At 39.0% G+C, this 15,000-nt stretch overlaps 1 protein-coding gene across 4 annotated transcripts in view; it reads left to right on the forward strand.

The window, feature by feature from the left end:
- The window catches only part of LOC106880926 (mitogen-activated protein kinase kinase kinase 7-like), a 427,548-nt gene that overhangs the window by 238,607 nt on the left and 173,941 nt on the right, over positions 1-15,000 (forward strand). For 2 of the 4 annotated variants that reach the window (XM_089338806.1, XM_089338808.1), the window contains exons 9-10: positions 1,507-1,573; positions 13,766-13,786. In XM_089338806.1, coding sequence (XP_089194932.1) covers positions 1,507-1,573; positions 13,766-13,786 — 88 coding nt within the window. The remainder of the gene's footprint in view (positions 1-1,506; positions 1,574-13,765; positions 13,787-15,000) is intronic. The other 2 variants (XM_089338807.1, XM_089338809.1) reach the window with 1 other exon arrangement.

Raw genomic sequence — 15,000 nt, forward strand, 5'->3', positions numbered from 1 at the left:
TATGTGTGTGTTTATATATATGTTTATATATGTGTGTGTGTGTCTATATATATTCATCTCTCTATTTCCCATATATATGTCATGTGTCTGTCTTAATAATGTAGCGTTCTCATGACATATTTCAAAGATATGTTTTCGAAAGCGGAGATTATGATTACGTTGGTGGCGAGATTGAAGAGCGAAAATGAAAAGCTGATTCTTATTTTCGTTCTTTCTATTTTACCCGTTTCGGTCATTAGACAGCGACCATACTGGGGCATTGCCTTGAATTTCTCATCAAATCAGTTGACACTCCCTGTAGCTTTTTTTTTAAAGCCTTGTACTTCTTTTATGGGGGGACGCAAACTTGCCAGCACTGGTTGTCAAGCAGAGGTGGTGGCGACAGAGACAAAGACACACACACGCTCACACAGATATACACAATACATATATATGTATATACATACATACATATATTTATTCATACATTCACACACACACACACACACACACACCCAGAAACTGCGCAGTTGTGGAAATTAGGTGCCCAGCAGATATTAACTTAAAGCTGAAGATCCCAGGTTGATCAAATAAAGAGCTATTCAAAAGCTGAGGTCATTATCATTAACTGACCCTCTGCTTTACAAATTACTGACAGAAGGCTGGGAATTTGTTTGGGTAGAGGATTAGTCTCGTATATTAATTTGTAGATCATCATTTCAGCATCAATGTACAATAATAAGTGCTCTTTGTGCACTAGGGTTGATGATATAATTGCCTTACCCCTTCAACTGAAATTTCATGCCTTGTGCTGTGCCTCTAGCGGAAAGTAGTAGGACTCCTCCTCCTCCTCCTCCACCTCCTCCCCGTCTCCCCCCTCATCTGCCTTCTTCTTCTTCTTTTTATGATGATGATGATAGTAGAAGGTCTTGAGCTGTCAGAATCGTTAGCTTACCAAACGATGTGCTTAAAGGCATTTCACCTGTCTTTTCACATTCTGAGTTCAAATTCTGCCGAGGTCACCTTTACCTTTCACCCTCTCAGGCTTGATAAACTAAGTGCCAGTTGACCACTGGAATTGATGTAATCAATTAGCCCCCCCCCCCCGTCCCACAAACTTGCTGGCCTTGTGGTGCCAGACTTTGAAACCATTGTTAAATTAGCGAGCTCTCAGAATCCTTAGAGCATTGGATAGAAACGGTCGTCAGCATTTCTTATGGTTCGTTACATTCCAAGTTCAAATTCCGCCATGGTCAACTTTGCCTTTCGTCCTTTTGAAGTTGATGAAATAAAGTACCAATGAAGTATGGGGGTTCAGGTATTCGATTTGTCCCCCCTCCCTCCATGTGATAATTGTTGGCCCTCGTACTGAAATTTTGCTGTTGCTTGGCGGTGGGTGTGATTGGGGTAGGAGGGCATTGCTTGTTGGTGTATTTATGCAGCTTATGCTTCTTCTGTATGTTTTGTTTTGCATACCACAGTTTCGCTGAATTGTAATGTCTTTTCAATTTACTACTTCATCTGCAGTATTTCCATGGGGCTGACAAACCACTGGAATATCCTCAACAGACTGATGTCGATACAACTGAAGCACGTAAGTTGTTTATTCTCATAATTACATTTAATGTATTTGTATACACGTGTCTGGATATATATATATATATATATATATATATATATATATATATACATACATACATACATACACATATGTATAAATGTGCCTATTTGTATGTGTTTGTGTGCGTATGTGCTTGTGTGTGTGTGTGTGTGTGTATATATATATATATATATATATATATATATATATATATATATATATATTACCAAAAGTTACAGAGTGGCCCAAGGGCCAAGAGTTTCATACAGTGGTGCTTATGGAACCTTGATAAGTGCCAAATCATGAAAGTCTTGGTCCTGGAATCACTCAACTTCTGCTAATTACTCTCTCTCTCTCTCTCTCTCTCCCTCTCTCTCTCCCCCCCTCTCTCTCTCCCCCCTCTCTCTCTCACACACACACACACACACACACACACACACACACACACACACACACACACACTTTGGGTTTTTCTTCCATTTGTAACACCAAATTGCACTTCCTGTTCAAAGCTCTGATAAAGCTATAAGGTGTTATGCAGACATTCAACTATGAGTCCACTGCATCTTGTAGCAGAAACGACTCCTGGTGAGTTAAAGTTTCACAGGCTTCTAACCGAAGCCTAGCTTATTCAAGCTCATTTTGAGCCTGAATGAGCTTGGTTCCTGTTAGGAGCCTGTGAACTTGATTTTGCATACATCCAAATCAGATTGTTTTAAATCAGAGGTTCTTAACCATTTTTTACCTATGGAACCCCCTTCGATTGCTATTTTATTCAGAGACCCTTAAAACACCATTATGGACTCCTTTGATTACTATTTCATCCTGGTGGACCCTGTGGCCATTCGATATTTAGAAACTAGTTTTATAGAAACTCCTTTCAAAATTCCTCTTTTGTTTTTCACACATTATCTTGTGTAGGTTGAACTGTGTAAAATTAGAGAAAGAAACCTAGCTATTTCTTGCAGTACATACCAATACATACATCTAAAGCAAAATATTTTTAGGGGCTCTTAAAATAGTATTGTGGATCCCCAATTTACTATTTTGTTGCATTGAACCCCAGAAATCTTATATGGACCCTCACGGCCCAAATGGACTCTGGTTGAGAACCACTGTTTTAAATAATTAATACTGAGTCAGTATTTGTCTTTTAGTCAATTGATCTATCTGTCATGTCTGCAACTATATAATGTAATATTAGAAAAAAATAATACGCAGAAAACGTGTGTGGTATTCAGAACTTTATAGGACATATACATGTTTCAGCAAAATGCTGAAATTATTAGATAACAATTGCAGAAGCAGTATGCAATCATACATTACCTCATCAGTGTCCTGCAATGAACACAACACAATGCAATGTTGTTAAAGGTGTAGATGTATACACTTTTCCCCTATAATGTAAATAACCAACAACCTCGCATGTCATATAGAATAGCAGGGGACAGACAAAACATATCAAGGAAGACCGAATAAAACCTCACTACTCGGAAAAAAACCCATAAATGTGCGCTCACTGAAAAAGAGAGAGAGAGAGGGGGGGGGGATAAAACTTGTAAAAACTATGAAAAAGAAAAGAAGAAAAATAAAAGGGGAAGAACACCGACCAAACTGATAGCAGGAGGTCAGCTCAGGTCATTAATCAGTTTGGGCTGTCTGAAAGATATAAATACACTTCCAATACAAAAGATATAAAACTCATAAATACACACATGCACGCACACACAGAGACAGACAGATACACACACACACATGTAATAATTTTTTTATATATGTAATATATTACACATACACCTACACACGTACACTTTCATAGCATTTCATATATATATATATATATATATAGAAACCATACCAAAGCAGACTTTGGAGCAAGAGGCTGCGCCATGGCTTACCGGCTTTTGTCAAACCATCCAACCCATGCCAGCATGAAAAACGGACATTAAATTGAATATGATGATGATGATGATGATGATGATGATGTGTGCATTTATATATAGTTGCATAGAAACTTTAATAGCAGAAATCAATTCAAACACATGAAACCATAATAAATGCCCTCTAGATATCTCCACAATTTATTCATCATTGTAAGCATTTATAACAGGGGTGTAGTAGTAGTAGTAGAAGTAGTAGTAGTAGTTGTTGTTGTTGTAGAAGTAGTAGTAGTAGTAGTAGTAGTAGTAGTGTTGTTGGCGGTGGTTGTAGTAGTGGTGGGTGTGTGTTATGATCATTGTCAAAATAATGGTGATAGTAATGGCTGTGATGGTGGAAGTGGTTGTTGATAATGATGATGATGATGATGATAGCAGTGATGGTTTTTGAGAATTGTGATGGTTACAGTAGGTGCGGTTATGTTGATGGTTATAGTTGATGGTTCTGGTGGTGGTGGCGGCGGTGGTGGTGATTGAGGTGCTTGTTATTGATGACGATGACGACGACAATGATAATGGTAGTAATGGTGATAATGATTGAATTAAGTGGTTGCCCCAGCATGGCTGCTGCCTAATGGTTGAGATAAATAAAGTAAAAAGAAAAAAAAATAGATAATGATGATGATGATGATTATGATGGTGATGGTGTGGTGGTGTGGTGGTGGTGGTGGTGGTGGTGGTGATAGTAGTGGTGATGGTTATGATGCTAATGATAATGATGATGGCTATAATGATTATACCACTGATTATGCTATCAGGATTTGGTAGTGATGGTCATCATGGTAGCAGTAGTGTAAGCATTTGTTTTTAGTGGTGGTGGTGGTGAGGGTGGTAGTAGTACTGGAGATAGTTGTGGTGGTGAATATTGTAGATCTTTATAGTAGTAGTGCAAGTGCATGGCTTGGTGGTTAGGGTGTTCGGCTTACAATCGTAAGGTCATGAGTTCAATTCCTGATGGCACATTGTGTCCTTGAGCAAGACACTTTATTTCACATTGCTCCAGTCTACTCAGCTGGCGAAAATGAGTAGTACCTGTAATTCAAAGGGGCCATCCTTGTCATGCTAAATCTTCCTGAAAACTACATTAAGGGCATGTGTATCTGTGGAGTACTCAGCCACTTGCACGTTAATTTCATGAGCAGGCTGTTCCGTTGATCGGATCAACTGGAGCACTTGTCATTGTAACCGACAAAGTACCAGTAGTAGTAGTTGTAGTGGTCTTAGTAGTAGCGGAACTAACAGCCATTGTCATTGTGGTGGTATTGGTAGAATGCCACCAAAATATAGACTTTACTTTGGTGGTGGCAGTGGTAGTTGTAACATACATACTGACATGGTGGTGGTGGTGGTGGTGGTGGTGGTGGTGGTGGTGGTGGTGGTGGTGGTGGTGGTGGTGGTAGCAGTGGTGGCATATATAGTGTTGGTGGGTCTCTAACTGTGGAGGGAACCTGTGGAAGAGGTAGACCTAGGAAGACATGGGATGAGGTAGTGAAGTGTGGCCTTCGAACGTTGGGCCCCATGGTGGCAATGACAAGCGACCAAGATCTTTGGTGCCATGCCATGCTTGAGAAGACACGTCAAGCCAAGTCAAATCATAGTCGTGGCTCATGCCAGTGTCACCTAACTGCCACCCATACTCCTGGCACAATAAAAGGTAATGGTGGAAGTGATGGTGTTGGTTGTTGTGGTCAGTGTAATGATGCTGGTGGCTGTTGTGGACAAGGTGGTGACGGTAGTGATGATGTCCATTATCATTGTCCATTGTCAACATGGCTTTGTTATTTCGGCTTTATTTCAATTGACAGTACATACGATAACGATGGCAGTGACAGTTGCTTATATGTTGCTGGTGGTGGTGGTGGTAGTGGTGGTTGTTGTGGTCAGTGCAATGATGATGATGGTGGTGGTGGCCGTTGTCCTTGTTTGGTATCGACACGGCTTTGTCATTCTAGTATCAGTTTTGTTTATGGTAACAGAACATATGATTGTTGTGGTATAGGTGATAGTAGTTGCTTATATGTTGCAGTGGTGGAAATGGCGGTGGTGGCGGTTGTTGTTTGCAGGAATAATTGCTTTCCATATTATTTTTGCTGTCAGAGAATCTAATCTGAAACATTCTCAGACAGTAATTCTTGCTTGTTGTAAAAGAGGGGAAATTAGAGTTGTACTTTTAGCAGTCTTCACTGTAATTAGAAGCTTTTTGGACTAATGTGTGCCTGTCAGAGTATATTTACTTACATATATATGCATGCACTTCGTAAACATATACACACCCAGCCTCCCAGCCACACAGACACACACTCACAAGCATACATGCACATAATCACACATGCACACACAAACTTACACAAGCACGCATACATATAATCAGGCACAAACACATGTCTCCCACCACCACCACCACCACCATCATCATCATCATAGTTTTAACGTTCACTTTTTCATCCTTGCATGGGTCAGATGATAGATTTGATTGAGGTACCTTCTTCTGTAGTCAGATGCCCTTCTTCTTGTCGACCCTTACCTGTTTTGAAGTAAGGTAATATTTCCCTGTTGCTGGGCATGTCTTTCACGGAAGATTGGAAGCCAGGGACACCGTTGTTTACAATTATTGGTGTGACATCAAAACAAAGATGGATATGCACACACGTGCACACACACACATACACGTGCATGCACATGCACACACACACCCTTTCTCTCTTTCTCCCTTTCTCCCTTTCTCTCTCTCTCCCTTTCTCTCTCTCTCTCTGGCACATACAGATACTTGTATGCATATTGCATGCAGTGGGACTGAACCCGAAACCGTGTGGCTGGGATGCAATCTTCTTAATCTCACACTCTTGTGTATGTGTGTATACATGTGTGTATGTACATGTGGGTGTACACATGTATGTGTATACACACTCATGCAGTGCTGTGTGTTTAATGTACCTTAAAATTACATTCATCATCATTACCATCATAATCGCTTAACGTCCGTCTTTTGTGCATGCATGGGTAGGACAGTTGACAGAAGCCGGCCAGGTAGAGGACTACGTCAGGCTACTGTGTCTGGGCATTAGACAGTAAAATTACATTTTGCTTATTAGGAAAACTGTAGGCTGTCATTTCCAAGAGGTTGAGTGAGGGGCATAAGAGAGGGTAGGTGGAGACAGGGTAAAAGGAGACAGTTGCTCTCCGTTGCTCTGGGTACAGGTGTGTTTGGGGGTGTGAAATTTCCTCTCTTCTATAATCTCTGTTTATTAATGTGAGGGTGCCACAAATATCTTTGCTCTAGAGTGGTGAGAGCAAAGATATTTGTACACACCTCTAGTGAGGGCATATGGCTCTGTGTTTAGAGTGTCAGGATCACAATCATGAGGTAGTGAGTTCGATTCCTGGACTGGGCTGCCTGTTATGTTCTTGAGCAAGACACTTTAATTCTCAATGCTCCAGTCAGTTCACTCAGCTGTAGAAATGAGTTGTGATGTCACTGGTGCCAAGCTGTATTCATCTATGCTTTCCCCTTCGATAACATCAGTGGCATGGAGAGGGGAGGCTGGTATGCATGGGTGACTGCTGGTCTTGCATAAACAACCTTGCTCAGACTTGTGCCTCGGAAGGGAACTTTCTAGGTGCAATCCCATGGTCAGTCATGACCAAAGGGGATCTCTTAGGATTGTGAAAACCCTTGCTGCCCCTCTAGGCTGGACTGTCATATAGAGCAAGGGCTCTCAACCATTTTTTACCTATGGACCCCTTTGATTTCCATTTTCCTTGGGTGGACTGTCATAGCCATTCAATGTTAAAAAAAAATCTTGTTATATTTATATCATTAAATATTATTAGGAATTGTATAAGGAAAAGTCTTAAAATAATTTGTTAGAGTATTTCAGATTTATTGCCCATAAATTTTAGCAACAAGAGAGATAGATAGATAGATAGATAGATAGAGAAGACAAGATAGGAGAGAGAGAGAGGAGGAGAGTTAGAAAGAGTGAAGAGAAAGAAGAGTACAGGATAGGTTTAGAGAGAAGTGAGAGAGAGAATTAGAAAGAGTGGAGAAGGAAATAGAGGACAAAGTAGAGAGAATAAGAGAGAGGGGAGAGGAAGAAAGATAGGGAGAAAGAAGAGGACAGGATGAAATCAGAGAGAGAGAAGGTTAGAAAGGGTGGAAAAGACAGAGAGAATGTTAAAAACAGTTGAGAGAGAGAGAGAGACGGGCAGAGAGAGAGAGAGAGAGAGAGAGAGAGAGAGAGAGAGAGAGAGAGAGAGAGAGAGAGAGAATAATAGAGATAAAGATTGTACAAGATGGTAAAGACTTTTGAAAAGGCTGAACATTTTTTGCTAAGTGGTATATGAGAGAGAGAGAGAGAGAGAGAGAGAGAGAGAGAGAGAGAGAGAGAGAAGATAACTGTGTCACGCCAGAGCTTCATAAAAGGCCGGTACGCATTGTCTCTTCCAGCCTTAGTAATACAGCTTTAGTTGCATTAAAGTAACTTGTAGTTAGAAATAAATTACACTGAATTAAATTTGCTGTTGAAACTGAAAAGAAAAAAACAAAAAAAAACTCAAAATATCCACCATTTTTGAATATTTGTTCTTTGTAGAATGGCAGGGAAAAAAATGCATAGGAGCTAAATGTTGAAATTATTAAGATGTCAAAAAAATAAAGATTATCTTTTTTTTTAAATGGATTATGTTTTGCTGATGCAGGATATCATCAGTTTCTTTGGAATCAGGATCTTTAGTTTTATTAGATGACTTGTCATCTCATCAACCAGTTTGTTTGATTGTTTTTTTCTGTTTTGTTTTTAATTTTTGGTTTGTGCTAATTAACCTCCCCCCCTGCATTGTTTCAGCCACTCCCCACTGGCTCTTCGTTAGAGATGTGAGAGTGAGGGAGTTGAAGATTGGGGTATAGAGGGTGAGATAGAAAGGATAAAATAAGGAGAATGAGAGAGTGAGAGAGAGAGAGAAAGACAGAGAGATAAAGAAACAAAAAGGAAGGGAGGAGAAGAAAAGGAAAGGAACAGACAGTAAAGAGAGTAAGAGAGAGAGAAATGTAGAAGGAAAGTGAAGAGCAAGAGGGATCGGAAAGGTAACGAAGCTGGTCTAATTATCGTTAACAAGTCAATTGTAATAGTATTTCCTTGTGTTAGCAAATTATTCCATTTGTTTGTTTTTCTCTGCTAACATGGATTGGCATTATTCCAAATAATTTGAATATTTTGTTAGAATTAGTCAAATCTTTTGGGGCTTAAGAAAGAAAAAAATAGTATTTATTTTCTGTTCTTTTAGATGTTTAAGGTGCAAGTTTGGTTGTGAGGTTAAGAAGCTTGCTTTGTACTTTACATGTGGTTTTGGGTTCAGTCCTACTGTGTGACACCTTGGTCAAGAGTCTTCTACTACAGTCCCGGGCCATCTAAAGCCTTGTAAGTGGATTTGGTAGATGGAAACCAAAAGCAGCCCATCGTGTGTGTGTGTGTGTGTCCACCAACACTGTTTGAAAACTGGTGTTGGTTTGTTTACATACCTGTAACTTAACAGTTTGGCAAAAAAGACCAATAGAATAAGTACTTGTCAAATATGACTGATCCTTTGAGAAATGCAACAAGGAACATCAATAATAATAGTAATAACAATAATATAATAATAATAATAATAATAATAATAATAATGGTTTCAAATTTTGACACAGGGTCAGCAATTTCAGGAAAGGGGGCCAGTTGATTATATTCACCCCAGTGTGCAACTGGTACTTATTTTATCGAGCTTGAAAGGATGAAAAGCAAAGTTGACCTCAGTGGAATTTGAACTCAGAACCATGAGCTGGGTAAAATCCTGCTAATGATTCTGTCAGTTTGCCACTTTAATAATAATAATAATAATAATAATAATAATTCTCTAGAATAATACTATGTGCAAAACCAAATATATGACCCCCTAGGCATAATACCAACTTGAACTTCTAACTTGTTGTCTCTTGAGGTCCCTGGGTGAGACTTGGAGTCAACTTGTACAACTACATAGCAAAAGTCAAACAGATAATGATAATGATAATAATCTTTTCTACTAAAGACACAAGGCCTGAAATTTTTGGGGAGGGGACAAGTTGGTTACATCAACCCCAGTGTTTCACTGGTACTTAAATTATTGACCTTGAAAAGACGAAAGGCTAAATCGACCTTGGTAGAACTTGAACTCAGAACATAAAAATGGACGAAATACTGCTAAGCATTTTGCCCGGTGTGCTAAAGATTCTGCCAGCTCACCACCTTTACTCCTTCATACACTATGCCTACATTTCACTCCCCAAACCTGTCCTCACTGCCCTGTTTCTCTGTATCATTTCCATCCGGTAGACCCCACCCCCCATCTATACATACCCAGGTTTTCGCCACTCACTTTCCACTCTCCCTCCACACTCTCCAATCATGTTTCTTTGGCAATATCCTGCCACTTATATCATGACATTTGAACCTCAAGGGTATGCCCTAGCACTTGCTACCATCTTTATCTCTCTCTTCCTTTTCTCAACCATCCCATTTGTATTCTGATCCCTGTCCCTTGTGGGTATGCCTGGCACTTTGCCGCCATCTCTATCCTGCTGTCTCCCACTCTCTCTCTCTCTCTCTCTCTCTCTTTCTCCTGCTCTTCCCTCAGGCTGGGTCACCATGTATTTCCTATGCAGCAGCACACCTGTTTCTCTCTTCCTTCCTGATCTCTCCCTCTCTCTCTGGCCAGGTAACCTTGTACCTCCTCTACACCAAAGCACCTGTTTCTGTCTCACTATAACATTTCATCATCTGACACCAGATCACTTCCAATGCCCCCCTCTCATCGCAGAAGATTTTTGTCTCACAAGTTACTTGGTGACCCTGTTAGTGACGTCTCCTGTGCTTGTGCCACATAAAAGACACTACGTAAAAAAAGCCTACTCTGCTGAGTGGTTGGTGTTAGGAAGGGCATCTAGCTGTAAAAATCCTGCCAAAATAGTCCTAGAAGTCTGGTGCAGGCTTCTGTTTGGCTGGCTCCTGTCAAACCATCTCACCCATGCCAGCATAGAAGACAGACATTAAACAATGATGATATGTATGGGTTTCTTTTAGTTTCCATCTGTCAAATCCACCTACAAGGGTTTAGTTGTCCCAAGGCTATAGTAGAAGACACTTGCCCAAAGTGCCACACACTGGGACTGAACCCAGAACCATGTGGTTGGGAAGCAGCTAATCACACAGCCATGTCTGCACCTGTATATATATGCATCTGTGTGGACATAGCTATGTGGTTGAAAAGTTCGCTTTTTAACCAAATGGTTCTGAGTTCAGTCTCACTACATAGTACCTTGGGCATGCGTCTTGTACTGTTATAACCCTGAGCTGACTAATGCATAGTGAGTTAATCTTGTTGATGGAAACTGCACAAAGCCTGCATGTGTATGGGAGTATATATGTGCCTGTGTGTATGTGGTCGTGCATGTGCATGTGATTGTCTGAATATTTCTGTTCCACACATACAAAAATATAGCAATGAGTTATAAATGGTGAACTTCATTGAAAATGTCTTGTCAATGAATCAGCTGCAAGTTCTACAAATATTGAAGACATGCAAGATAAAAAAAAAAAAATTCCCTCGCTTGAAAAACCAGTAAGATTTTGCAACAAAATTGACATCAGGCTATAAAGCAATGCTTTAATTATATGTACTCCTCTAACCCATGCCAACATGGAAAAACAGACACAAAACATAAACGAATGAACGAATATTAATATTGTGTATGCAGCTGTGTGTGTGTGTGTGTGTGTGTGTTTGTGTTGTATATGTGTGTGTCTATATATGTATAGACGTGTATATATACATACATGTGCCTATGTATATATATATATCTATATATGTGTGTATATATGTATGTATATGTGTGTTTGTGTACATATGTATGTATGTGTGTGTGCAGGTATATATATATGTATGTATGTGTGTGTGCAGGTATATATGTATGTGCGTGTGTATATATGTGTATGTGTGTGTGTGTGTATATATATATATATATATATATATATATATGTATGTATGAAGAGTGGGAGAGAGACGAATATAGTTTTGCTGAAGGCATAACATTCCACCCACGTCCACCCCATCATCTGCCAAACCGTTTCTCTCTTCTGGAATTGCTTCAGTTGTCTGTATTTCTTCCCCCTTTGCTCATCACAAAGATGTCTCGTCATTTCTAAGAATTAAATGAAACCATATTTCCATTCCATTCTACCGCAGACAGAACATTTTTACATTAGCCACCCTCGCCATCCAAGTAAGGTAAAAAGAGAGAAAAAAAAAACAAAAACAAAAAACAAAAATTTTCACTAAAATAAAATAATAAAGAAAAAAAACACATTTAAAACATCCCAACTAAAAGCTGTGTTTCAAAATTAAGTGTTTTTCATTTTTTCTTAAATTCTTATGGCTCGGAGATATTAAGCATAACCACTATATATTTCTGATTTTTTTTTTTCCACTTTGTTCCTTCTATCTTTCTTTCTTTCCTTCTTTCTTTTTGTCTTTCTTTCTTTCTGCCATACTTTCTTTTTTTTCTTTTAAAATTGCATTTCTGTTTTTTTTTTTGCTTAGCAACTTTATAGTTTTTTTCTTTTGTGAAGTTTCACTTAAGATGAAGTTGGCAAATATATCTACCTACCTATTTACCTACCTACCTACCTACCTACCTACCTATGTGCCTACCTACCTACCTACGTGCCTACCTACCTACCAACCTACCTATCTACCTACCTACGTACTGACGTACCTATAGGCCCCTTAACCTACCTTCCTTCCTACCTGTCTACCTACTTACCTATTTACCTACCTACATACATACCCCTACCTATCTACCTTTCTCATCTACCTATCTACTTAGACCAATCTCTGGTTCGTTTATTCTTGTCAGACTCATGCCAGTATGGAAAAAAAAAGGACAAATGATGATGATGATGATGATGATGTGTGTGTTATGTTTTCTTGTCTTGACATCATTTGATGGTTGTAAACAAGCATCACCATCACACAAGCAGTGTTGTTCATTTTCAATCTTCTTTCAAAAAACATGCCAGGCCGTAAAGAAATATTACCATGGTTGGAAACAGATGAAGGTTGGTGACAGAAAGGGCATCTAACCATGGACAATCTACCTCCATAAATTCCAGCTGATTCACACAAGCATGGAAAAGTGGATATTAAATGATGATTATTTGTCACAAAAAATTTAAAACAAAATTGCAGTTATTTAGTCAGCTTCCCCATGGACGAAAGCTGACAAACCATTTGCAGGCATATGTCAGTTAAAAGAAATTGGTTATGCTTGAAATTAACTTCACTATTATAATACATGATACGTATATGATAGATATCGTATTTAGATACAAGGGGGTACTGAAAAATTCCTGGTTTTAAGGGTATCGCGAAAGACCCGGCTGGAAGCCCAACCCTCTGATTTCTTTTTACAGGGCTTAGAAAAACTGAAGGACTGCTCCAATAAGTGTGGGAATGTGAAGAGGGAATATGTTGAATAAAATCTTAATTAATTGATTCCCTTGTATTTTCTTTTATCCAAACCCACGAGCTGTTTCAGCATCCCCTCATATATTATGTAAAGTGGTTGGCATTAGGAAGGGTATCTAGCCATAGAAACTATACCAAAACTGACATAAAAACATTTATACATGATGCATAACTAAATAAATAAATAAATAGATAGATATAGCACTCATTTTCAAAGTCTTTCTAAGTTTTCCAATTAAACTGAATGAACAACCATCCTTACAGAGTGGAGCAAACTTATATAATATCCATTACTGTATTACTGTCTTGTCAAAGAAGGGTGATGACAATGAGAATAGGTTGGGTAAAGCTGAGATATATATGTATGTATATATATATATGTAAACCAACAGGTCTACATACAGACGGGTAGGTACATAGGGTATATGAATAGACAACCACATACGCAAATAGAGACTGAAACACATGACCACATATAACTGAAAGAAGCCTGTCGTATATATATATATATATATATATATATATATATATATACTGTGGGGGACAAAAGAGTTTGCAGACCTATTTTTTCTCAATTTCTTTATTAATTTTGCTTTATTTTTTAGTTTCACCTCTTCCATCATTTGCTGGTTGCCATTCTGTTTTTTTTCATTACTACATTTTACGAAAAAACCCAGAATTTAATAATTGTTAAACATTTTCCTCTTTTCAGGTGAGCCAAAAGTTTATGCAGGTAACATAAATTTATTAATAATGGCTAAAGGAAAGATGTTGACAGATAGCGAGAAGGGTGAAATTGTTAAATTACTTGCTGCAAAGAAGTCTACATTAGAAATTTCAAAAATTTTGAAACGAGATCATTGAACTGTGATACGTTTCGTCATTGACGGCAAAGATGGAAGAAAAAAGCACAAAAGTGGCAGACCAAAGGTGACTTCACCACGAGATTTTAGAAAAATCAAGAGGAGTGTGCTAGCAAACCCACACAGCACAAGCAAAGCTATTTTCGACCATGCAGAAGTGTCTGACATCTCTAAAAGGACCCGAAATCGGATTTTGAAACAAATAGCCGACCAGAGAACACCGACAAAATGTCCTCCTTTGAGTGATATCAACTGTTAGAAGCGACTAGCATGGGCCACTAAATATTTGAAAACCAATTTTCAAAATGTTCTCTGGACTGACAAGGCTAGAGCAACCCTCGACGGTCCCGACGGTTGGACCAAGGGATGGCTTCTTAAAGGCAATAGCCCACGCTTGCGATTCAGATGTCAACAGGGAGGAGGGGGAGTGATGATTTGGGCTGGGATTATTGGAAGTGAGATTGTTGGTCCTTTTCTTGTCCCTGAAGGTGTCAAAATGAATTCTGTGAACTACTGCGAGTTTTTGAAAGAGAATTTATTGCCCTGGTTGAATTCACAAAATGATGCTGTCAACCAGAATCTCATTATTCAACAAGACAATGCCCCAAGCCATGCTTCTCGGTTCACAAAAGCTTGGCTTTCAGACCAGGAGGTCTCTGGTGAACGTCTGATGGACTGGCCACCTCAGAGCCCGGATTTGAATCCGATAGAGAACCTCTGGTCGATTCTGAAGAGGAAGGTTTACGAAAACGGGCATCAAGTCAACAGTAAAAAAGATATTTGGGAGAGGATCAAGGAGGTATCTTCTGAAATCAAACCTCAACAAGTGCATAAATTAACATCCTCTGTTGATAGGAGGCTGATGGATTTGATTAAGAATGGAGGAAAGCGTATAAAGGGTTAAATTGTTTTATAAATTTGTATTGTTTTGTTAATTGTTATTTGAGCAATAACTGTTGTTTTCTTGTAATCATCATCATCATCATCATCGTTTAACGTCCGCTTTCCATGCTAGCATGGGTTGGACGATTTGACTGAGGACTGGTGAAACCGGATGGCAACACCAGGCTCCAGTCTGATTTGG

The sequence above is a fragment of the Octopus bimaculoides genome, chromosome 21, assembly GCF_046866305.1.
Source record: "Octopus bimaculoides isolate indiv1 chromosome 21, ASM4686630v1, whole genome shotgun sequence".
Lineage (NCBI taxonomy): Eukaryota > Metazoa > Mollusca > Cephalopoda > Octopoda > Octopodidae > Octopus > Octopus bimaculoides.